The 26,736-nt window shown below is 32.7% G+C and overlaps 1 protein-coding gene across 1 annotated transcript; it reads left to right on the top strand.

Moving 5' to 3' along the window:
- Nucleotides 1–342: 342 nt before the first annotated feature.
- On the top strand, nucleotides 343–26,736 carry LOC137932296 (pH-sensitive chloride channel 2-like). The gene is made up of 11 exons (XM_068775901.1): nucleotides 343–399; nucleotides 498–818; nucleotides 872–934; nucleotides 1,702–1,859; nucleotides 20,921–21,113; nucleotides 22,012–22,324; nucleotides 23,034–23,198; nucleotides 23,283–23,438; nucleotides 23,523–23,688; nucleotides 24,043–24,244; nucleotides 25,515–26,736. The coding sequence occupies exons 1-11, from the start codon at nucleotides 343–345 to the stop codon at nucleotides 25,758–25,760; spliced, it is 2,040 nt and encodes a 679-aa protein (XP_068632002.1). The 3' UTR covers nucleotides 25,761–26,736.

The following is a 26,736-nucleotide window of genomic DNA, read 5'->3' as shown; positions in this document are numbered from 1 at the left end:
TTTTCACTAAGTGATTTAGAATTTAACAAGTAAAAATTATCGTCTTATGATTTCTTACGATTTTCGTAGCAGCCTCGGTCGTTTCTATAACTAGTTTAACAAAGTCAAACGTGGTCGTCCTAATCTCTATGACGATCCGTTTGTGGGATGTCATTTAAAAGAGATACTGATACCACTGATACTAACATCGAACTCATGCAGTTATTGTTGTCACAATAAACTGATTTTCTTAACTATGCGACATGACGCTAATTTTGCTTCGGGTTCAGCTTTAATCTAGTCACCTCAACTCCTCAGGATCTTCCAGCAGACTCTTAATTTCACCAACGTTCTGGAAAAAGCATGTCGGTGTACAGAGAAGGGTGGCTCTCTAGGATGCTAGCTCTGAAAAATGGCAAGGTGAGCAGCAGTCTTGTCCTGTTCGAGGCATGCCGTGTACAGAGGACGAACCGTAACACCTAAAATTGATAGATGTTTGTTAAAAAGACCATGAGCAGTTAAGACCCTTGTTACCAGACGCAGAGTCGGGGCAGACGGAGCATGTTTTTGGAGAGAAGGCGCCTAAAGATAGATATGATAGGCCTGAACATAAGTCATTAGTTACATTCGCGGATGACGTCGTGCTGGTTTTCTCGAGGCAGAGGGCTCAGGATGTCTTAAATAAGGCCAACGAGGTTCTCGTTCATGTACATGAGTGTGCATTCAGAAACAAGCTTAGGTTCATCCTTCATAAGACAAAGGTGATGGTGCTAACTAATAACCTGAAGTATGACAACCCACTTCTGAGTTTGGGAAGTAAGCCCCTTCTGACTGGGGAGGTTCGTATAATAGGCTTTACAGGCTGTACAGATAATGGGCGCTTTTTTAACAGTCACAAAAAGAACGTGAGCAAGAAGTGCCAGGCCCTCTATCGTCAGCTGTGACGGCCGCGAAGGTATCTTGGGGTCGACGATGTTGGGTCCTAGTGCGCACGCTTCGATGAAAGGGAAATAAGAAGGCGGATCAGGAGGCCTATGGATTCGGCCCTAAAGGGAAAAGGAAGATCAGAATATGAGAAGTGGCCAGTTTCATTCGTCAAGCGACAGCTAAGGCTGAATACGCTTGGCGAGCGGAATAGGGGGCATGTGGAAGGCGAGACGGCTTCGACAATTAGGAATTTTTGTGGCCCCATATTTGGAGCCTCTCGTTCCCCTATCATGGACAAGACAGAGACTTATTTCAATCATTATTTCTTTTAAATTATTTTTTACTTTTATTTTCGTAATCATCTTTTATACATTTTAGTCTTACCCAATTTCTACCTTTTTTACCATCCTTCACATTTCCTCTCACTCTATGACTTTCTTATGAATTTTACCCGCATCGCCTTTCAACCTTCTCCACATTTCACGCAATATTGCTTTCATATGTTCATATTGTGTTTTCCTCTTTACATTTAGTGGAAATGGAAATGTAACCATTGTTATTTATGCAGTCGAAACATTTTTATTTATAGTAAATTTTTAAAAATCTTAAAAAATATGTAACAGACATTATTACTTTATTTGTTTTCAGTATTTTCTTACTCAACCTTATGGTTCTAGGCTTTGTTTGTCCTAATAACCTACTTTATTACTTTGCCGCAGTGTAACAGGAAGATGCATTCCTCATTCCTCGTCAGGGAAGCGATGCTACCGTTTTTGATTGTCTTTCTCTTCACAGTCAGCTCTTAATCGTTCGAACACGGGACAGCAAGTGATCACATGCACCACAGTCTGGTCCACTGCTGGGTTACAGATGCATCAGGGACTCTCTTTGAGTTTAAACCTATATATGTACTGCGAGAATCCCTCGTGCCTCTTTAATATTGGACGACAAAGGTATCCTAGTCCACTTTGCTGAGCGGTCCGGGAAGAACTTCCGCGTTGTCGATTTTGTCTCGCCATCTACATTCCTCCGGTTTCATTTGTCGAGCGACTCCAACCTGAGCTCTCGTTTGACGAATGAAACCGGGCATCTCTCTCATTTAAGTCGCCTTTTACTCTTTACGCCCGCATCTTTGGCCATCGGATCTGCCTTCTCATGCCTATCAGTACCGACCATGCACCATGCGGTTTTCATTTATTCGAAAAAAATAGATTTTTTGTAGATTACCGTTTTTACGATGCTGAAAAAGCGAAAGCGGTGCTCGAAAACGCTGCCAAAATCACAATGGTTTTGCAGAAAGTAACGAATGCATAGATTTTCAAGCGAAATAGTTTGAACAATAAAAATCACTTTTTTTAATTAACAGTTTTATTGGTTGATACTTAGTTTAATTTTTAGTTATCTTAAAACTTTCTGCGTCACTCTTGGTCTATACGAAATACCAGAATTATCAAAAAAGTCTATAGATTCAAGAAATCTCATTTCAAATGACGCACGTAAAGCATCGTAAGAATTAAATAAGCTACTACGTTAATTTACTCATCATATATATAAAAGCTCATACGCCGCACACATCGGCGCGAGCGCAACCTCCTCTGGCGTAGAATAGCCTCTTTGGTGTCACTTGCTAGAGCGAGCACTTTGATTCAGTTGTCGTAAAACAGTTGTGCGACTTAGACGCCTTTTAGGCAGTAGCGTGAGTTAAATTCGAGTTGTTATGTTTAAATATTCAAAATGAGCGTAAAAACTTTATTAATTTGTGTATTAATTTTATTTACGTTTAATTATGTATCCGGACAGAAAGCCATGTAAGTTTTGTTCCTAATTTTATCTTAAAACTGAAACAAAATTTAAGTTTTACTTATTTTTATGAAATAACTCACTGCATTATTCTGATAATCTGTTTTAATAACATTGTCTTAGATAATATTATATGATCTTTCTTCTCCTAAAAAATCACAATGATAATAATAAATGAGCAAACGTATAAAAATCAATAATTTACAAATTATATTTTTCGTAGTCTGTATTGCGCTTCTAAAAAACAAACTTTACTAACAAATGTAAACAATGGGTTATAGACACCCATATGTGGAAGATTTATTGGAAACTGTTTCGCATTTTAGATTTTGTTTTATAATTACGAACACTAATTTAAAAAAAAAAAACTCATTTTTGTGTGTAAATATTAAATCAATCCTTGAAATAATACAATGTTTACTTAATAGTTTTTAGAATTGCACATACTGATTAATACAATCCAAAATATTTTATAAAACTGCCGCCACAAAATCAGTGAAAAATTGAAGATTTACTTAAATACGGTAATTTTTTTCAGTCATTTGAATTATATAATACACTTAATTTTTTTTTTTTTTTGAAAAGAAACCGTCCATTACAGTTTAGTACCGTTATGTGTCACATAATCACAATTTAAGGTAAACTAATGGCCATCTTTATTATGATAAAAAAATACATTTAAAAATTTTAAATAGCTATTATATAACACCAAAGTAAAATGTTTACATACAGTCATTGGTAGAATAGTTATTATAAATTGTTCTAGTTTTGTTTTCGTTTGTGGTTAAATTTTTAATGTATGATTATACCAGATTAATTTCTGCGTCCTTAAAGGCTTTAATTAGAAGAAAGGTAGTAGTAATGGGTTGTACTATATTTTGAAGACGTCGGGAGCAGATGCAGTTCTACGCATGCATATAATATTCGAACGTTTTTGTTACTATCGAATAAACGCCTTACTCATCCCCTAAATTCATCTTCATTATTATTGCAGCCATAAGACGTACATTGCCGGATCAAGCCCTCCCCTATATATTACCTAGGACCTTATTAAGGTCCTGTTGATCTTGTGAACTGAAGTCCTGCGCTACACTTTCGGGTTCATTCACTCCAGAACCTTAAAGTCTTTGCATTATTAGGCTTGCTCCACTGCCAATTGGTAATTCGTTGGCCCATGTCGGTTACTATTGTTCGTCTACGGATCCGCACATTCTTCTGATTTGATTTCGTAGAGAAAAATCGAACATATCACGTGAGCTTGCTCATGAGATCTAAAAAGAAAGATCACGTTTCTCCCTTATATTATTCCCGCTTTTTTAGTTACTTGGGAATAATGACATTTTTTAAATAAAAAAGAATATGCCTCATATATAACAGATCAATACAATTGTTTGGCCAATGACTCGTACCGTCCAAATGTCTATACGTGAAAAACATTAATACGATCTAGCTTCGAACTTTTCGTTCCACAAGTCATGGGAGAAACAAGGTTTTGCTTGGAAAGTTGCACGTAAATAATTTTTGTTGTAAAGTAATCAATCATTAGTTAATTTTATCGCCTGCACAGAACAGTTATTTGTTACTTATTACTATATCTAGTATGTTTTAACCAAAAAAGTGTTTTTGTTGCATTTTTCAAAACAATTTACAAAATTGTTCAACCAGGGATGTATCATAAATTAAGTATTTCGAAGTATATGTAAGCATCGCCACAAGTAAAATTTTAAAACAACCTTAATCACCATAACTAATTCGCCCACTTCTCCTAATTATGTGCTTAATTAACTCAAAACCCATTTATCCATATCCATTTTTTTATTTAAAGCGGAAACACGAAGCTCAGTCTATATTAATAAACATCTGATATTGGAGATTAGACAATGAATACGCGTTTATTAAAACGTGAATTTATTACTTTGTTAAATGTTCCTCTATTACATTAAATTAATGTTTGAATAAAAAAAATCGGAGAAAAATGTTAGTGTGTATAATTAATCAGCTATACAAATTGTTTTAATGTTTTAAACGATTAAGGTGGTGAAACTAGATGACGATATAATTGCAACGGACGTTACATTTTCATTTTATCAGTGAGTTGTAAATTAAATATGTAAAGTGCAACCTGGTATATCAACGTCTCAAAATTTTTTACATTGTTAATTACTCCTTTGCTTACAACTTCAAGCGCGTAATTTTGTCGTGCAGATTGGTATTGGTTTAAGCGTTGAGCTCAGGTTTCGTGGGCACGCGGTCGATTCTACTAATTAAGATGCTCCTAATGAATTGTTTAAATTAACCTACAGTTTATTAGTCATAAGAGCAACGTTGTTAACGACGTGAGTTTGAGTTGCAATTCAAATGTCCACATTTCCCCTTTATGGCCTTTTATCATGTATGATGCCTTTCATTCGCGTATCTCTACACATACGTTTCAGGTATTTTATCCTAGGATTAATTTCCTCTAGAGTTTAACAGCTTATCTTTTGTAAGATGGACTAATCTAGTTTAATAGCATTGATCAACAAAGAACTCGTTAGAATACATCATAAAATGGACACTATAGTCCAAGTACGATTTAAAAATACTTTGGTGGAAATGATGACTTCAGGTATTATAGTTAATAATTAATAAAATCAATGTTTAAACATACTTTTTTTATCGGAATACATCACCATAGATGTGATAATTACGAACAGATTTGCCTAAAGTTATTTTTTGATTAAGTAATTATGGAGACAGCATCAATGAGTTACCTATATTAAAATTAACAAGAGCAGCTTGCACACGATCAGGTGTAGTTTATCGTCTAAGCTGGTATAGTTATAGTATGACTTACTCGTCTTTTCATAAGAATTTTTTTTATTTGTTAATTATCCGACATTTCAACTTTGGTAAAAATGTGTCCTGATGTTGTAACTCTCTATACTATTGATCCATCTTGTATATACATACGTACAATGGCATACCAGGGTCATGTACAATCCGTTTACTTGGTAATAATTGAAAATTTTAGTATTGGTCGGCTTGAAAAAATATTAAAAAGATTATTTTGAAATTCAAATATAGAACTATATAGTAATCGTTTCACATATATAACATCATTCTATATTTTTAAATTCACAAATTGGAGGCAATTTAAAAGTAACGTTTTGACGTGATTTCTGATTTAACACGTGCAAAATTTCGTTTTAAGATTTTTCACGATTTTCGTTAAGATCCGGAGCACTATCTCGTGCTGCTATTTACAACTGGTTAACCCGTCCTTAGCTGCAAATGTGTCGTCGTTCTAAAGAATGTGATGATCCGCGTTAGATACGTCCAACAGCGACCACTAAATCTGAAGTAGATGTTGTACACAGGATAGAATCTGACAAGAGAGTTATGTAGCAGTGGGTACCGAAGCAAAAAAATAAATAATAGAAAAGCGTTATATTAGCATTAGTTTTTATGTTGTTTTCTAAAAAGTTCGAAAACAATCTTAACGAAGAAGAGTCCTTCAAAGGATAACGCGTCAGGACACAGGACACTCGGCCAAAAAACAACCGATTATTTGACTATGGTAAGTGTGGAATTTTTGGGTCATCCTCTTTACAGCTTTGAAATAAAAAAAAAACTTCTTTAAATACGACTTCATGTGCGGTCTTATCAACGGTTTGATACCGAAGAAGCCGTGGCTACGTTCGAAAAGGCCGTGAAATCTTTTTCCCACAAGGATAAATGGGTCCACTGTTTCTCAAAAATAAGTAGCTGGGGACTATTTTGATATATAATGAATCATTAATAAGTTTATACTTAATATAATTTTTATTATTATAAAAACTTACAGTATTACTTCTTGAATGATATAGTTTCACCCGGTTATTGTCGAATTTGGTTCTATTAACTTCGTATTTTTAAATATACGGGATTTTTTGTTTTGTTGTGAATTTTTTTTAAATTAATTTAAATTATTATTGAAATTCTAAACAACGTATTGGGAGAGATTAATGCCACTTATGATTAAAATTCTATTAATCAATATCCTTCCCTTTACTGGGAAGATTATATTCGATGATTCGTTTTGAATTTTTAAGAGAATTTTTTTTATTATATTTTTTTTAATTAGTGTAAATATTTTTTAAATGTCTTCTTACTTTAAACGTACCTCGCGATCTTCAAACTAAAAACATTTAACGAAGGATTATTGTGAACACGATGATAAAAAGTTAGAACGTTTCTCTAGACACGGTCCGATAATTCGCCATGACCGTGCATTAGGCATTGTCTATGAATTCCGCGTTTCGGATAAACGCGCATCGGCTTAGCTACTCTATTATTATATGTAGTTATAATGTACCCATTAACATATTATTAAATTTTTCTCTCTTTCTCTTAAACGTTGATAGACCATATTCATAATTTTAGTTGTCTCTTACGGTCAAAGTTTACCACCATAACACAGATACAAGATATTCTGTTAAGCTATGAGATTATGAAATGTAATCTGAAGTTTATGGCTGTGATTAAAAAAATTTATAATTGTGTCTGCGTCGAGAATTCCAAATAATTTCTAAAGAAACTGATATAACAAACATTTGGCTCATAGATTAAACACTAAAATTACTATAGCTAAAAGATGTCACATGATCATATATATATTTTTTTAACTATTTGTAACCTCTATAGATATATCTATTAATTCTAAATGTGTAAGACTCAAAACGTTCAATGGCACCACGTCATCTGTTTTCAACATCGAATTTATTTAACTATTTTTTGTGTAACCCTAAGTAATTACTACAGTATAAGGAAATGGAATTGCAAGTTTTTGCGCATTTTTTATGTAGCGTAATTCACCCACTTTTACCTACAGCTTCTGCTACTAACATAATTAAGTTTAAATATCGAGTATAGCATGATAGCAGTGGCAGCCCAAAGGTAGAGGACCGATACTTGCGATCGTAGGTCGCAGGTTCGATTTTAAGGATACAATCTTGTATAATTCACACTTTGTGCTTTAATTATACGAGATTGCCACTGCTCCAAATACCACACTCTAATTGCCAACCCGCCCTCCAACCATGGCGAATATAGTATATCCCCCGTAGATATATTTAAAGGAGGCCTATGCCTTGCAGCGAGCGACTATGGGCTGAAACGTCGGACATAACTTAAGAAAGTTAAGAAGTAACCCATGAAATTCGCCAGAACATTGGTAAGAGAGAAAATATTGACGTCTTTAAATTATTACCTAAAAGCTCTAACTTTAATTTAATACGATTTTTAATATTATTTAGCATATTTTCATTCATTATAAAATATAATGTCAAAAATATAGGTATTTATGTAAAAAATCTTGAGTTAAAATATGTCCAAGTGTGTACTGAACATTCCAACAACCATTTAGGGTTATAATAATTACTGTCGTAATATTATCAGTGTCATCATAATTCAGAAGAAACTAGAAGATAAAATTATTTAATACCAGTTATTATTATTGCGCCGTCCATAAATATTCTTCATGACATGAAAAGCGCACATTTGTTCTCGGTAATCCGTAGTTGTCTAATCATTTTTCATAGCGTGCTCGCGAGATTATTTAATAGGACTTTTGGTTATCTAAACTGTGTAAAAATATACAGGACTATTTGTTATAGGTAAAATCATTAAAGGGGTGAATGAATCTATAGCCCATTTGTCAGCTTTAAAACTTTTAAATCTTTTTCCAATTGTCATTCTAATACCATCCAATAAATTGATCACTGTGAAATATTAAATTTTTATAGCTGTAATGCGTCAGGCCAATAACTTCTTGCAGTACGAGTACATAGTCTACTGGAACAGGTAGTAAACAATAATTAATGTTAAATTGTAGTGATTCAAATTTTGAAATTGCTTTTTCTTACTGTATTATCGTCACGTCATTTATTATATCTAAAACCATTGATTTTAGTTAGGGTTTTATAATATGTTATGTCCCATAGGTTATTTGGCAGTAAATGAGCTATACATACCTTTTATAGCTTTAACACCTATAACCACCTATAATAACCACGTTATATGAATTACGATTTTGGTTTATAGCTAGAAGTACACCTTCTTGCAGCTAAAATAAAGTTTGTACTGGTACCTCATTTTCCTTAAATCGTTTTTATTCAACACACGCGCACGACTTTTTCCTTTACGGTTCTGCTTCGATTTTTAACAATACGGATTCAAGAGTTTTGCGTATTAATGTTTTTATTTTGGTTACGAAACGTTTTCTTAAATAAATAATTAGAACAATTATTTTTCTGCTTCTACATTGAAGGTTAAAATTGGATACAATTAATTAGTTTAAATAAGATAATAAGAATATTTTGAAATGAATATATATTATTACTTCATTTATGTAATTTTGACATAAATTATATTTGGTTTGCAATTCGAATATTCTATTCAAATTCAAAAGCTACCACCGGCTCGGAATGATGACCTAAGAAAAAGTTTATTTGAGAAAAGCCGAAATTCAGCAGTTGCTGTTTTTTAATTAAATTTAATAATGTGTGGTTTATACATTACACATCAACGTTGCAAATAAGTCAACAATTTAAATTCCATACATTTAGATTAACTAGAAACCCTTGAACGCAGTTATAAGATTTATTTAATGACATACTTTTAATTTTAGATTTAAAACTGAGAAAATTAAAAGGTATGTTATATCTTGTATCTATTACAAAGTATAGAATTACAAAATTTGGAAAAATTTTGCATGACCTTTTTATGCAATACTAGGTTAATGTTAATGACTAAGATATAAAGTTTACTTTTAAAAATTTACATAAATGAGTGTTATTCAATAGCGTTAGATAGTAAGCGATGCGATAAATATAATTTATTCCCGATAAATTGGCGATTACACTTACATGTAACCTTAGGCAACTCGTGCTGTGCAGTTCAATAAGGATTCAAGGTATTGGCCTTTTGTTTTACTCCTACCAATTAAATTAATCAACGTACAATGTAACGTTTACGCGATCCCAAATTAAATGATATAGTACGAGTAAAACCACTGAATATTTTAATTGGTTGTTTAAATATGTAATATTACGACGATATTTAAGTATTACCCGAGCTGGACGTGTTAATACTAACGTTTTTAAGGTGCGTACATATACAAATACGCCTCATGTGTATATTAAATAATCTCATAGGTTGAGCAATCATCAGTTAGACCATGTCAATTCAGAACAGTTTACAAAATGGTTACCGAAAACTGGATGAAGTTTGAATGTAATACTTTTAATGTATTATATATCCAACGTTTCAAAATTAAGTCGATTTTAAAATATTTATTGATAAATGATATGTCAAATATTTTGTCACGGTCAACGTTGTTAGAAGTTCAAGCCATTAAAATAACGCGTGTTGAATGACAATAAGTCTAAATAATGAGTAATAAAATAAAAATAAGATCTCTGGTTTTTAATAGAGCTAGTAAGGCGATAGAACTGCACCTATCTAGTCGTCACTGGTCACATGACAGCCAGAGACGGTCGCCTGTGCTCACGGTCAAGGCAGACCGATCATCGTAACGCAAAGTGTAATTTAGAATTAATCATATTCTTTATTCGTTTGGTCTCGTTCAAATTTAAAACTGCACCTATTTTAACAGTACCAGTAATTACGACGTTCAGTTCGTATTAACTAATTTATTTATTATATTACTTTAATTTATTTTGTCGAATCAAGTGAAATTGTAAGACGTAGTGGCCCGAGCCGAGGCTCCACCGGAAGCTCTCAACGTCACACCTTAAAAAAGGTTTTAGACTAAGAGTCTCCTGCACCCTCCCCTTTCGCACCCGCGGAATTAGTATATGCCACTTGTGCGGCACTGCAAGTCAGATAAAAAATAGTTTGGACTTCATTTTGTGCCAATAACAGAACTTTTTTTTCTATGGTTCGTTTGTTAAAAAAAAATAATGCAAAGATTATAATCTAAAGTACCATATCTGATAGTAACCCTGTATACTTTTAAGCTTTCGTGTGTTACGCATCTAATTAAACCTGAATAAAAAAGGAGTTTTTTTGATACCTCAAACATAACGTGACAAAAAAATTCTAAAACCTTCCCGGGATTTAAGTAATAATTTACCAAATTTTCACGACGATTACATGTTTGCTTTTTGATTTTATCGAGTACAGATAGAGATTTTTAGATATATGTATATTACAATTATTAAATAAGTAATAAACTGTAATATACACATTTTTAAGACAATATTATCATCAAAGAAAAAAATCGTAGATTTAATTTGCGCACGTGTCAATTTTTTTTTAATACAGAAACATATTCTAATTCTCATGAAATATCTATTGTTAACCGGTGTAGAGCGACAATAAAGCGACTGTCGACCATTCTGATGCAGATGGGCGCGTGAGTTGGCACCTCGCAGGACATTCGACCTCACAATAACATCACGAACGAGCATTCTTTCATACGCAACGTGTTAATGTCGGACTATTTCCAAATAGAATTTCCTTATCCACGGCCTCGCAATTAAGGTAAAGCGAACTCTCTATTGACAAGTGCCGATCCAAAACAATATACCGATAGTTTAGCAGACGCTTGAAAGATATGCATTTTCAAGAGCGCACTCGTATTGTTTAATACTAACTTAAAGGATAATTCATTTATTAGGTATCGTATAAGAGTTTAACTAGAATTTAACAGAGTAGTATATTTATAGAGATTTCGTTTATTATGCATGTATTTTATAGTACATATTACACCGCGGCGTGGTTGGAGCCAAGGAAAATGAACCATAGACACCGACGATATACCCTCGTGTGTCGCTGCGAGCATATTTAAGGATTGGTACAGCGATTTCGTTAGCACAATAGTTTTACTCTAAAGAGTTAGGTTGTTTTAGTAAACAGTTTGTGATGACGTTATACACTAATCAAGTAGAGAAAAACAACGAATAACATTACTAAGACTTAGGATTCACCTTGCAATTAGTATCGGTTGTAGTTCACATTAACGCGGTATATATTTCAACCGTTTAATAGGTGCGCGTTTAATGTTTGTAAAATAAAAACTTATAGTTAGTGAAATAAATTTGCTAATAAGGCGTATCAATAATTCAATAATAGAAAGCGATAGATCAGAGGTAGCCTGCAGTAGCTAATCCATAAAGTGTCTAATCGACCTACGAATTTGCCGACCTTCTAATCAGGTAATGTCACAGTCTGTGCCAAAGCTACCGAGGAAGTTTTGGTGTAAAAAGGTTTAAATGCGCTGAATGTCATCAGGCAGACAGCAATGGTCAAAGACGTTTCCACATCTCTGACGAAAGCCGTTCAAAAGACATAAACCACTCAACGTTTGATAAACACTTAGTTTTTCCTTCTAATTAAAAAAACTCATAAGAATTCTTTTTATTCATGCTCACAAGTATAACATTAACATAACAATATTTTCGTATCATTTTCTAATTTTATCTATTTACAATTTTTAAATAACTTTAATTAAATAATTCTATTTTAGTACGATATTTTTTGATCCAAGTTTCAACTCCCTTTTTTATTTTTATGGTCTCGAGATATTTAGGATATAATCAATAACGATGTTATCGTTTCGTACCTCTATTTTAATTAACTTATATTATTGTTTTAAATGTAAATTTAAATATATAATTTACCAAGACATCATATTTTGATAAGATTGTCGTATTGCTGTAGATGTACCTGTAAATTCATTAATTGAAATGAACAATAGCTTCATTTGTACAATTTTATCTTGTAGACTTACAGATTTTTTCAAAAATTATTCAGAATAGCACAGGCATTTTACATTTAAACACCATATGTGAGCTTTAGGATAAGCCATAGGTCCAGTTTTTTTATCATTCATTCTAAGAACTGGCTTTTAGAGATATATGTTAGAAGAGAGGTTCTTCGTGAGACAAATTGATTGTTTCACTTGATAAAAAAAATACTTAACCACTTTTCCACTACGAAAACAAAAGTTTTTTTTTTTAAAAGCCTTTGTTACAGTAACGTTTTCTGTAAATTAATTCCATGCTTTACGTTCAAAATGCAGATAGCATATCCACGATATAGTAAAGATAATATTTATAATTTGCCAGTAACACTTTAACTTGACAATGGCGCTTAAGCTTAATCAGGTCGCAGCCGATAGCCCGAGACTGTTATATTGTGTTGACGTAGCATGGCGTTGCGATAAAAAAAAATGTAAATTTACTCATCAAATGAATTAAGATAGATTAGGTAATAAAACTTTAGTAATATCAGTTGATATCGGGCCTACGAAATTGCCGATTTTTTAAACAGCCTAAATTTTTGTAAATTTTATTTTTTTAACGCTTGATCTGAAATATGCTTCGCACTAGTCTTGTATTTATTTTGTTGAGTTCTTTATATTATTAAGAATTGCCAACAAAATTAAAATGGTAAAATAAAACATAAAAAGTACAGGAGTGATTGCAATTTCAATGACGCTAGGTAAAAATGAAGAATTATTGTCAAAAGAAATCAGATAATATTTTACAAAATGTAATTTAAAAAGTTAGTAGGTAAAATAAAAGAGTTGTTGGCGGTGGTTGCTCAATAATAAAAGATTATCCGAGAACCTACAATGGAGGGAGGGGGGATCGATCCCTAATAAACCAAAACTTTGTTTGAAGTATAATTCCACCACTACTCTCAAACCTTAAAAGAAAACAACTTGAAGAAACTGGCTTATTTAAAGTTTTAAATTCTTCAAGATATCTTGACTTGTCGTTCTATTTTTTTTGACTTGCATTTTATTAGATATAGAATGTATACTTATATAACGCAAGGGCCGATTTGTTAAGCTATCAAAAAAGTAATTCTGTTATGGCTATGAGTGGGTGCCGCTCTCTGGGCGCTATTGGACAGGCTACATGGCGCAAAGATCGCATGGCCGTTGGTGCCTTCAGGTTTTGGAATGGAGACCGCGGACCGGCAATTGCAACACAGGACGCCTATGGTTGATAATGTCGAATCTAATCGATCCCATCGGAACCCCATGCGGAAGAATGTCCGACAGGGAACTTTTTACTACTGCAATGATGATTATGATGATATACGTGTATGATGCCCATAGTGATTGTAATAATAATTTGACGTGAATTGAGGATATTCGCAATAAATAATGATACAAAAAATATGGTTAAATTAGACAGTTGACGCGAAACGACACTGTGTTGTGAGAGTACGAATAAGGTAATTGTTAGTTATTTTTATACGTAGTGCGAAGGTTTCCTTTCTGACAATGAAATATTTAAAAGCTAATATTTAAGATTCCTCACAAAGAAGATCCTCTTAACACCAAGAAATTATGGGTCACAGATATAAATACACATAAATGTATAAAGGCTGAAATGTATTGACTTAACATCAAAATACTTGTTCCAAAGTCTATAAAATAAAAACTAGTCAATGGCAGTAAGATACATAGTATTTAGATAATCTATAAATTTAATTACTATGTATTGATTCTTCTTTACTTTTCTAATTTCTAGTGGCAATATAATTTTATTCATGATAGTCATTGCAGCCTTCTGTTTAGTGTTCCGCAAATTCTGTGTTATCAATTCACTTAATATTGCCGGTTATAACAATAGCTATAACCAATAGGTTACACTTATATTAGGGTGACCGGAAAGTAATGTCGCTTTCTTTACTACATTTTTAACAAGTTTTTATTTCTAATCAACAATATATTCAACTTCGTTATTAACAACCTTTTGCCATCTAATACACAAATTTTCAACGCCGGAGCGGTAAAAATTAATTGGTTTTTCTGTAAAATAAGTAGACAGAAACGACATTACTTTCCGGTCCCCCTAATATTATAATTAATAACAATAATATCGTTACCGGTACATTTACTAAACTGGTGTCTATATCCACTCTGCGTTACACGTTCTGTGATAGCGTTGTACGTCATTTAATTTATACCGATTTATATACGATGATCTCGTCGTTTCAGTCCATAGACATCCACAGCAAAGCCTAAGCCTCTCTGAAAGATATCTATGTGGTATCGCAATGTGGTATTATGGTACGCAGAGGGCGATTATGCCAGTCCTCTGGAAACTTGTTTTTGAGCAGTGGCAATCCTATATAATTAATGAACAAAGTGTGAATTATATATAAGACTAGACCGTTGAGCTGTCACTGCTCGATTACCTGCTACCTCTATTGGACTATACGATTGTCTATTGTTATAAAATGTACTCGTGTAATAAACAAAATGCTAAATCGATCATGAAAGTTTTACTTTACATCATAACATATATTTGCAAAGTAGTCAAGTTAATTATATGTAACACATAAAAGAATAAACTTCTTCCTCTCTAATTATGATTTCTCAATTTGTTTATTCGTAACTAAAGAAATTTACTTACACTGTTACATCACGGTTGTTGTGTTGCTATTTCTATGTAGTATTACTTACACTGCTATTTATTTTAAATTAATATTCTTTGTTTACTAAAAACAAGAGAAGAAGGAAGTTAAAATGTCGGATATAAATACTTACATTAATTTTATGTCTTGAGTAGTTGTTTCAGATATCTATAACAAAATAGTAGAGCAGTAAATTGTTCTGATTTAAAAGACGTTTTACCTAATGATTACTGATTTCTTTATTTTATTACTCACAATTAAATTACAAAATTTTAGATGACATTTTACGGTAGCGTCTATTCATATCGGTACGTTTTCTATTTATTTATTTATATATGGTACGGCATTTAAACTAACGCATTACTCGAGATGAAACCGTTTGCTCCTTTGTTATAACGGCTAATACCGGAAACTGAATTACATACCTTATGTTTGTTTACATAAATCTTTTAATAACGTTTAATATCTGAACATAAAACAGCTTCGTTTTATCAGTTTACATATGTATGCGTCATATAATAATTGAATAATTTGCTTACTCTAAACAAAACGTATGGAGTATATACCACCAGTATACCAGTTAAATATCTCGTCATCTCCTCGTCGTCGACCTCTGATTATTCATCATCAATTCCTAGAAAACGGATGAAAGGCATCTAGCGTCTTTTGACAACCTCAACAATGTCGTATATCTACCTTGTGGGAGGACGTCCCACGCTGCGCTTACCAGACCGTGGTCTCAGCTTCAAAACCTTAAGGCGGCCGCTTTTTCTGCGCGCCGTGTGTTTACTGCCAGTTCAACTTGAGAACCCTTTCTGCCACCTCTAAATTAGTTAAAATTATTAATGCAAATAAAGAAACTTACCTCCCGGCACCAAAAAATAAATTAAAAATGAACCAGGCTGTTTAAAAAATTGACTAAATAATTATTATTTTTTTATATTTATCTGCATAACCGATACGTAAACGTTTATTTCTAATCTATGCCGTAACTATTCATAATGGAATGACTAAACCAAACCGATGAAAACGTATTATGTTCTTATCATATTAATGTAGATCGTAACAGTTTCGAAGTTAATGCGACTACGAATTTAGATGTCACATTATCAATGAATTTATAATCATCAATGCTATTTTTGTATATCAGTAAAAAATAGATAAGGAAGACATATCTATTTTTATTTTTAGTATTTACTGTACAATAGCAGACTACTGGTTAAGTTCTTTTACTTGGTTGCAGGTTTAATTTACGGGAGGCAGTACACTTTATTATATAACATCACCATTGTTCACGCCAATAAACCCGCACATCTTTAGACAAAGATTGTCCGAAATTGCGATATACGATCACAGAGACGAATCTAGTGTCTCTGTAGTAATAATATTATAAAGCGAATAAATCAATATTTAGGTTATTAAATAGTGAATGCAATCATAAAATGTTTAATTTTTATCATTTCCTGTAAACAGCATCTGAGATTATGGTTCTGAGGAGTGTTGATTTACAGCAGTGGAACATTATAAGGCTTTTTATTACTGTGTCGTCATCATCTTCATCATTTCAGATGTATGATGTCCACGATGTTCTTCATAAATTTCCAATAAGCCCCGATAAAAGCAATTTAAATGGTGTGTGTTCCGATAAATTTCATAACATCGTTTAACTACCTCTTTGGTGCACTTCTTACGCTGCGCTTACCGACCCGTGGTTTCCACTCGCAGAACCTAATAGCTATGGAGGCCATCTGTTCTGTATATCAGGTTTCCTGCTTACGTCCATTTAACTTGCAAATTCGCTGAGCTCAGGTTCGTCTACGTATCTTCGGATCGAATGTCATATTTTATTAAAAAACCACGGCGTTATTGCCACTGAAATGCTTGAGACTACTATTCTTTGGTGGAAATAAAAGCAATGGTGATAGTAAACTAGTGACATTATATCTGCTACCCTATGTTCTGCCATACATCAGGCCAAGATCGACGAATAGATAAATAAAAAAAGAAGTATTCAAATTTCAGATGATAATTTAGTCATAATTTACAATTTTTAAATATTTTAGTATTGTATAGTATTTATTATTGTTTCAAATCACTTTTTACGGGTTACCGATAAGAAAATTTTAAAGCATCATTTTGTGAGAGAATTTATATTACTTCCTTATATTAATAAAAGCGATCGAAGTAACGTTTTTTGTTTGTACAACATAGATAAATATATTTAACATAGATAGATCTTGCAAACAGCTTAGCGGGTTAATCTAAGAGCAAATCTATTGCTATCACAACAAATTAGTTCATAATGTTATCAGTGCACAAATATTTGCGCCATTGCCGTCGGCAGTTACGACCTTGTGTTAACATGAATCTATACTAACCTAAAATAATGTCCGCTAGCAAATAAAGGTATCGTTATTTACCGAAGAGCTTATAGCAGCATTATAGTTGCAATGTTAGTACGTGACTAACTTAATGAGTGTACGTGCGATACATTTCTTGCGCATTTACATATATTATACACTGAAATGAGCGTAACGCTGTCTTTTGATTAACGATAAGGGGCTTCATTGTTAGGATATTGTTCTGAGCCAAAGTGTGGTTAACGGAGTTTACCAGCTCAACCACGTTCCACATTTTCTTTATGAAAATTACAATAAACCCGTCCTCTATGAGCAACTTAGATTAGTATTACGCATATTTATGATTCAACATCGCTATACTCCTGAAGTCTAAAATTACAGATGTGTAAAATCTTATAAAATCTGATTTACAATATTTGTACGTTTAAACATACATCTAAACACATTTTTTATACTATATCAGAAAGTTTGTGAGTTTTAACTAGGCGATTAGTAACTTTAATAATTTACGATAGATTAAAAACCTCGCGTATAATTTTATACAATAAAAAAAAATCCCCGCAGTTTAGTTATTTTTTTGGAAACGAATATTGTTCTACTCTGTTTTTGTATGGTTCGTGATTCGTGCTATGTTTTTAAAGAATAATAACTAATTCTTTACCTTATATTACCGTTACCGTATACACAATATTGAAAAAACCCGGATAGTCTTTTAACTTTCCGTATATGGTATTGCCAATTTTAGTGTTAAATCTAAGAATAAATGTAGCCGTGCTAATTCCGCCAACTATTTTCTGTATTCGTTTGTTTTAGATTTAGCAACTCAATTCAAAATTAATTACGAACATAAAAAGAAACTTAGTATATGCGTCAAATTATTGTGTAAAATAAGTTATTTTGCAGATAACTTCATAGATAAAGAGAAATGTAAATAGTTTTTTTATTGTGAAATTGTTAGTAGTAGGGGCAGAGTTAATTAGTTTTTAGTTTTACTTATCGAACTGTTTTAAAACAAATTTTTACCAAAGAAGATGTTAAAGACATTTTATTTATACACGTTTTATTAAAAACACCCATTTTCTTAACCTTAGGGAGTTACTAGATTAAAGGCTGTATCAAAGATGCTTTAGGGGTAATACATTTCAGTGTTTTTGTAGTACAATAATGTAGTAATCAGCTTCTTTGATAATATTTATTTATTTATAGTATTATGGGATATTATTAGGATGGGTTTACAGTGACCATTTCCAGTATATGTTATTATAACTTATTCTCAAAAATTAGTAAAATCATAATTTAGTGTAAAGGATTTATAAGTGACTCTTCTACTGTGTCAACGATATTTTGAACGTGACCAGGATTAAAACCGCCCGAGTTAAGCTCAGGTTGTATGATGCCATTATAGGGGACCTTAATTTGATTGCAGTTTCTCTTAAATTCTGGTGTTCATCTAATATTTATAGTAAGCACATTTTTATTTCTAAAGTTAAGCTTATGTGATAGTGTGATCAAAAAGTAAGACAAATTTTAATAAAATGTAAATTCTTCATTTACATTTCCAAAATAATTTCATCCCCTTTAACAAAACGCACTATTGCCACCGCTTTCTCCAGGCCTCAAAACAATCAAAATAATCTTTTTCCGGTATACCTTTTACGACCTTCTTAGTTTCGGTTTTTATCTCCTCAATTGTGTTATAACGGAGTCCCCGCATTGGTCTTTTGAGTTAGCTGAATAGTCAGAAATCGCACGGAGACAAATCAGGCGAATACGGTGGTTGTGGTAAGATATGAGTCAAGTTTTTGCCGTTTTTTTTCCAAAAAAATTGCGCAATTTTGCCACTAATCGAGACGCGTTTAAGAAACATAATATCCTTCAAAATGCTTTGAACTGAGCCAAATGTTATTCAAACTTTTGACAAATAGACGCTTGGTAAATGTTATAAACAGTCTTACCAACCTAGGGAATAAATTTACCTGACTTCCTAATGTCCGGTAGTTTTAGATAACGATTTCACTTTACCTTTAGATCACAGTAGTATGTCTCTTTTTATTATGTTCATTAGTGTTATTACACGCATATAATCCAGAATTTATCATATGTATAGCATGATTATTCACCGTCATAATATTTCCTTAACCGAAACTTTTCTTTAACGGAATCTTAAGCTCCTATATAAAACATTAAACTAACGGCTCTCTTTTGTGGTACAAACATTGTGTTTTGTTATTTAATAATTGTGCAGACTTTATACACAGCTTTAATTTTGAACTTAACTTTAACTTCAAAAATAAATAGTTACCTTTTTTTGCTTTAAGTATTACCACGTACTACTAAAAGCTTCGGAAAGGGATATATTTGAGGGCGACTATCTGCCCCAGAGTTTAAGAAATTAAGACTTGTGAAATTCCAAGACTTATGAGACGTAGTACCTGTTTAAGTGTGAATATTAAAATAATATTTGAAAATCAAGTTACGGGTCTCATTAGCAAGTTCACAGTCGCTCGCCGAGCAATGGCGATTGATTTGTCTACTAAGTCGAATCAGGGCTGGGCAGATTCATAGACGAACGAAAGTAACCCTTAAGGTTCAGGAGTAGTGGCCTCAGACTGGCTACTGCTTGTTCCTACTAGCAACCACCTACAAGGCAACCTCGTGAAAGTCGTCGGAAGAAGGAAATCTACTTAAGAAGCCTATTCCTATCAGTTGACGCCCTTCGTCTGTAATGATGCTGATGATACTTAAAAAGTCTTTGGCATATAATATAAGCTATATTCACGTTCTTTTGCGAAATGAGAAATTTCGCCAGCCTCGATTTATCATCAGATTAAATATAAGTTAATACAAACACTGGTGACGTAATATACGTTATGGTTACATCATCCCATATCTCTAAGTGATCGGGAGCGCATGAAACGAGGCTATAACGTGGCATCCTCAGCCACAATACGTGCCTGATATTATTGACCTTGCACATATGTCTCATTCACAAATATTTTACACCTTACACAACACTTAGCAAAGCGTTTCATATCCAAAATAGTAAAGCGAAAATATCACGATTCCAAACCTAATTTACATCCATATCTGTAAATAATTTGTGTTTCCTTATTATTATATTTCTACGATATAGAGATATTTCTTGAAATATATCTAATATATAAAATTCTCGTGTCACGGTGTTCGAACTTGAATTCCTCCTAAACGGCTTGACCGACTTTTACCAAATTTTATATGCGTATTCAGTAGATCTGAGAATTTGTTTGGTTTTTATTTTATTATGATACAGCATACAAAAATACATACAACCTTAAATTTTCACCCCTCTAGGATCAACCCTTATTTTTTGTGTTAATTAAAACCCTATTTTTTTTGCAAAACAACGTTTGCGGGAACAGCTAGTATATATATATAACACCATTAATTATTCCCAGCCAGAATTCTGTGCTCGAGTGTCCATCATTGGACAATGGCGACAGTTACACGCAATCCGAATTCCTTTCGAGGTTAGCACACGAGTGCCGATATGATCGGCTGCTGTTGCCAACTTATCAGACCGGCGACGTGGTCTATGTTCACGCTAGCGCCTACGTCTATTTCATACAACCGGCAGAGGCGCACGATTTGGTAAGCTATATAATTGAAATAACAAATATAATACCATAATAGATAAATAATAATAATATAGTGATAATAGTTTGAAATATTGCTTGATACTTATTTTTATAAGAAAACTTTTTATCGTCACCATTATAGCCCTAGGACGTCCACTGTATATAGATTTTCAGTAAGATACATCATCTGTCCAATGGAACACTAACGCTGCGATTCCAGAACCTTTAGACCCCAGCTGTCATCTGTTCTGCCCATTATGTGGCCAGCACGTTCCGTTACATCTAAATTGTATTAAAACAAAGTATTTACATTCATACATTGTTACTGCTAAAATTCAAAATTTAGTTTAATAATATTTAATAAAATTAAATGAGAATGCTTCCTTTTCTTTTTTTGTCGGTATTGGCAAAGAAAAGAGTCGTTTTTATTAATTTCTTTGCAATTGGAACATTTTCGAGGAAGGTAATGTAAATACTAATTTTAATAACAATCATCACTCCATATTTTTGTTTTACTAGTAAAATGAATGTTTTTATATCGTAACGATAGTTCATTGTTTGCCTCAATAGCTTTTAAAATTTCTGTGGATTGGAGACAGTACAGCTCCGAGTGACTAAAACTCTTGATTTTATTCATAGGCCGCTTATGGGTTATTTGAATGGGTGCTCTATGGATTGACTATGTCAAGGTCCAGTCTGAGAATTCGACTTAGACTATTGTAGTCGTCGTCGGGTTAAGAAAATTGATGACTCGCCTTGATGCTAGTCATTATGCGTTACGTAGCTGAATATGATCGTCGATATTGTAACGATGTAAAAAATGATAATGTATTTTCAAAAATCTCTCCAACATTCCAATATTTAGGATAAGTTGATTGTACAGAAGTTTTTAGACTTAATGACGATTACAGAATTTCAAATTGCACTTCCTCCTGCAACTGCGCTGGACTGACGCTCGTCTCGCATACGCGCTTTATTCGCCGGAACGAACAAAAATCATCGGCGAGAGCGACCTTCGGCAACGAATATGGGTGCCCCATCTATACATGTCCAACGAACAATCGTCGAGTCTAATGGGCACGGACAGCAAAGACGTGCTCATATCCATTGCGCCCGACGGAGAGGTACTGTTCAGTCGACGTATGCAGGCTGTACTGTACTGTTGGATGAATCTGCAAAAGTTCCCATTTGACGATCAAACCTGTTCGATGAATTTAGAAAGTTGTAAGTACTATTTATCATACGAAATACTTACAATATAATTAAAGAGATACAAAGAAAATTGTTTTATTAACTAAACTCTTATTTAAAAGTTATTGGCCAGTATGAAAAATAGTAATCATCGCATATTTCTCTTTCTTTATTTGTTTAATTTCAGAATAATTACTTACGTAAATAGGGTTTTCATTTCGGTTTTTTCATATATTTTCATTGCAATGCTTTATGGTACAATATACTTTTTCTTTACCGTGAAATGATTGACAACTATCTGAGTAAATTTGAATACTTTTTATAATTAATTCAGTGATTAACTTAAAAAAAGACTTGTTTTGTCTTGTTTCCTCTCTAATTGTACCTTCGTACTCAAACAAAAGAAAGCAAGCAATAAGAGCAAAAGAAGGTAATTGTTAAAAATTTAAATCTATCCTTTGCTTTGGTTTTTACAGCATACTCGTTAATATAGAACGTTTTCAAATCGAATCAATTTTAAAATATGCTACATAAAATATTTATAGCAAAAAATGTTTAATCTAAAAATAAGCACACTAACAAACAAGTATATACGAGCTATTGTTGGCTTTTATAAAACGAAATAGTTTATCTAATTTTTTGACATAATTAATCAATATCATTAACATTTTTTAAAATATTATGACAATAAAAATGGTCTAATTTACTTTGTTGATTAAACTAAATCTTTAATTTATTACAGGGAAATACAATGCATCGATATTGCGTCTGATGTGGGAGAAAGACAATCCAGTTCGCTTGTCATCAGAATTGCACCTGACGGAATACTCTTTGTTGGATTATTGGACGAACGAGTCTGTTGTGCGCGGCGACATCGTCAACATGCGCAATTTGGGAGGTGGTAGATGTAATGTCCTTTCATGTGTTCGTGTTGTCCGACTTAACGCGGAAGCACATATAAGTTATATTCTATAACAATATATTTTTTCAGCTGGTAACTACAGCGCGTTAAAGTTTACCTTTAAACTGGGCCGTGAAGTCGGTTATTACCTAATGGATTATTTTATACCATCAATGATGATCGTTGCTATGTCGTGGGTAACGTTTTGGTTGCAAGCTGATGCGTCGGCTCCTAGGATTACATTAGGTAAATATTTTTTTGCAGCAAAAAATAATGAAATAATACTGAACATCTTCAATAAATAATTTTAAAAATTTCGTTAATTTTTAGGAACTAGTACCATGTTATCGTTTATTACACTGGCGTCGTCTCAAGCGAAGACCCTTCCTAAAGTCTCTTACATAAAAGCAAGTGAAATTTGGTTCCTGGGCTGTACTGGGTTCATCTTCTCTGCGCTGGTTGAATTTGCTTTCGTTAATACAATTTGGCGAAGGAAGTAAGTAATTTGATATTAAATATTAAAAAGTATTGTGTAAAAACTAGTACAGCAATAATATGTACAATATATTCTGAGGTAACAATTTTTAAATATTAAATGAACGTGTCAGTGTTTATTTACAAAATTTCACTATCGCTTCAAGCTCCGCCACTTACAAATTCACTACGAAATATACATACCTGCATGTCATTTAGTTGACTAGGTCTTAGTAACATTTTTAAAAGTATACGTTAATTAATTTTAATTTTACGAACAGTCTGTGAATAAATAAACAAACTTTTAATTATTAAATCAAAAAGAATTAAATCAATATGTTCATAATTTTAAAACCTATAAACAAACTACTTGCAGGAAAGTTGTGAATCTGAAGAAGGTGAATAGCAAATACATATTGAAGAGCACATTAACGCCGCGGTTGGCGCGAAAGGAACTGCAGAAAGAATTAGCGGAGTCGTCACCGCATCTTACGAAGTCACGTTCGTGCTCCTCTTTACAGCAGGAAACAAGCAGCGACCCCGCCGGCCCGGGCTATAACAACTATCTTACTGTACATGTTAGTTATCATATTTTGCTTTTTGCTACGACGGAACCTTCTTTCAAACCAGCCATGATTTATCGCCGAATGTCAAAATCGATACCACGCTTTTGTTAAAAGGCACAAAATCCTGCACACCATAGACAAATTACAAAGACCCTCGAATAATGCACGAAGGCGATACTAACATACCGTGTAACATGTCTCTTTTATTGTCAAATAAAAAGTATGCTAGTATATTATTTAATGTTCATTATTTAAGTTTATCAGAATTCTTAATGGGCTTTTTACAGAATTTTTAAATAATATTTATCATCATTTTAGCCACAAGGCATCCAGGATAGGTAATGACCCCCATAGATTTTCATTAGGACAGATTGGAAAGTGGCCTGTACCAGCGTCTTCTTATTGTTACTGAATACTTTTGTAGTTTATCAAATTTTGATAAAAAAAATTCTGCTATTTTAAATAAAACTTTTTTTAGCTACTTAGTCCTAGGCTACTATTTGTTGTTTACATTCTCGCGTATCGTCGTATTTTTTTCTTTTATTTCCTTGGTGACCTCATAAATTGTTACATGACTTCGATAATACTTATAACTATCAATGTTCCTTAGGTCTATGTTAATGGTATAAATATTGATTCAATGTAATGACATAAAAATTTAAGGCCATGTTGATAATAAATATTAATATGGTCGTTTTTCTCGACTTAGTCCAACTGTTATAAGAGTGTAACAAATTATTTATAACTTTATTTAGATACTCGAAATATATTCGTTTTGAACAAATCTGATCGCTTGATCTCACTGGATAATAAGGTTATGTAATAAATAAAGTTTTACTTGTAAAATAGTAAACAGTTAAACGATGTTAATATGACATTACAGTCCCTAAGGATAATTGATTCTGCAGACAATATATATATTCGAGGAAAATACACCTGTGATTGAATTATTATTATTTATAACTTACGACACGCTTTCAGTTGTTCAACGAACTATAGACAATAGGGCTGTCTATGACTCGATTTATCTAGGAGACGAGTAGGAACGAGAAAATTAGCATAGACATAGGATAAGCAAGTGGTAGTAGCAGTGGGTAAACCATATAACGGGGAACAGATGGTCGCTAAAACGGTCCTTTTGGAAATCTATGAAAAAGAAATTTTGCTATGGTTAAAATAATGATTCCGCAGATAAATTATATATTCGAGCAGAATTATTTAGTAGGTAGAATTGTATAATACTATTCATATAGACTGCTAAATATTTATTTAAATGTTTCAGAGTTTCCCATCAGCGTTAAACCTACCAACTATAACAACACAAAGCTACGACGAGCTGATGGCCGGACAAGGCGGACAGCGGTCAGGTGGCAGTGAAGGCTCTGATGAACCTCCGCAGCATCACACTTGGACCACTATGACACCGCAGGAAATTGCCACGTGGATTGACAAACGATCTAGGATCCTTTTCCCATTGCTTTTTATCTTTTTCAATATCGTTTACTGGACTTTCGTATATTGCTTGTGATCTAATACTTTTTTTAAATCAGTCATATATTTCATTTGAATTGTGTTAGAATGACCAGGCCCTGGTTTTGAGACAGGATACTGTTTAATAAACGTATACAGATCTTAGCGTCCTATCGGTTGGAGCGGAAATGTTGCAATTCTGGTGGTTACTATAAACTCTGTTGTTTTTCATGTTACTTGTCTTCCTATAGATAGCAGATGATTTTTTAATACGCAATGTGTTACGTCAAATCGAATCCAAAGTTAGTATAGAAGGTTATTTTACAAGGGATACAGTACCCACGGCTATTAATTAATTACTTTCATTGAAACAATTATTTGTTAAATCTTAAAGTGTTTGAAAAGCCATTAGAGTTAAATAACCTTAAAATTGTACTAAATCTAATCTATTTTATTAAATAAGCTAGTACCTAAGAAATGTTTATAGTAATTTTAATAAATATGTTCTTAATTTAAAAATCAATAAACGTCCAATACAATGCTTGATATAGAAAATAAGTAGTAAATTGTTATCAAGTTTATTTTGTATGTATTTTATATTAGTTATTGAGTTCTACTCTTATTTAAAACTACTGTCTTTCATTATATAAATGTAACAATAAAATTTAGTGAGACTATTAATAAATAATACTTTTTAGAAAATCATACATTATATTTATTAAAGATTTAGTCAATTTAAGTTAAGATAGCAGAAGAGAAAATCGCAAATGTTTAATGGTAACTAGATACATTTAATGATGCATATAAATAAATTTTAGTAAAATATCGATCTGTCATCAACAAATACATTTGTTATTTTATAGTATTATTGATAATTTTTATCGAATACATTTTACCTTGTATATAATTAAGTTAAAATTAGTTATTACGTATGAGCGACCAAGAAAGAGGTATTGGAAGTATATGTTAAGTATAGCCCCATATTATAACATACAAATATCGGTTTACGACGTGTTTTATAATTGTCATAGAGG

This window comes from Battus philenor, unplaced genomic scaffold (assembly GCF_028537555.1).
Source record: "Battus philenor isolate CCGP_79_NKW_IND1 unplaced genomic scaffold, ilBatPhil1.0.hap1 SCAF_9, whole genome shotgun sequence".
In the NCBI taxonomy this organism is placed as follows: Eukaryota; Metazoa; Arthropoda; class Insecta; order Lepidoptera; family Papilionidae; genus Battus; species Battus philenor.
This window is presented reverse-complemented; position numbering and strand designations above follow the sequence as displayed.

Coding starts and splice junctions, on each gene's coding strand:
- LOC137932296 (XM_068775901.1), top strand. CDS start 343: ATGTCGGTGTACAGAGAAGGGTGGCTCTCTAGGATGCTAGCTCTGAAA. Junction 22,325..23,033: donor TTCGATGAATTTAGAAAGTT/GTAAGTACTATT, acceptor AATTTATTACAG/GGAAATACAATGCATCGATA. Junction 23,689..24,042: donor AATACAATTTGGCGAAGGAA/GTAAGTAATTTG, acceptor AACTACTTGCAG/GAAAGTTGTGAATCTGAAGA.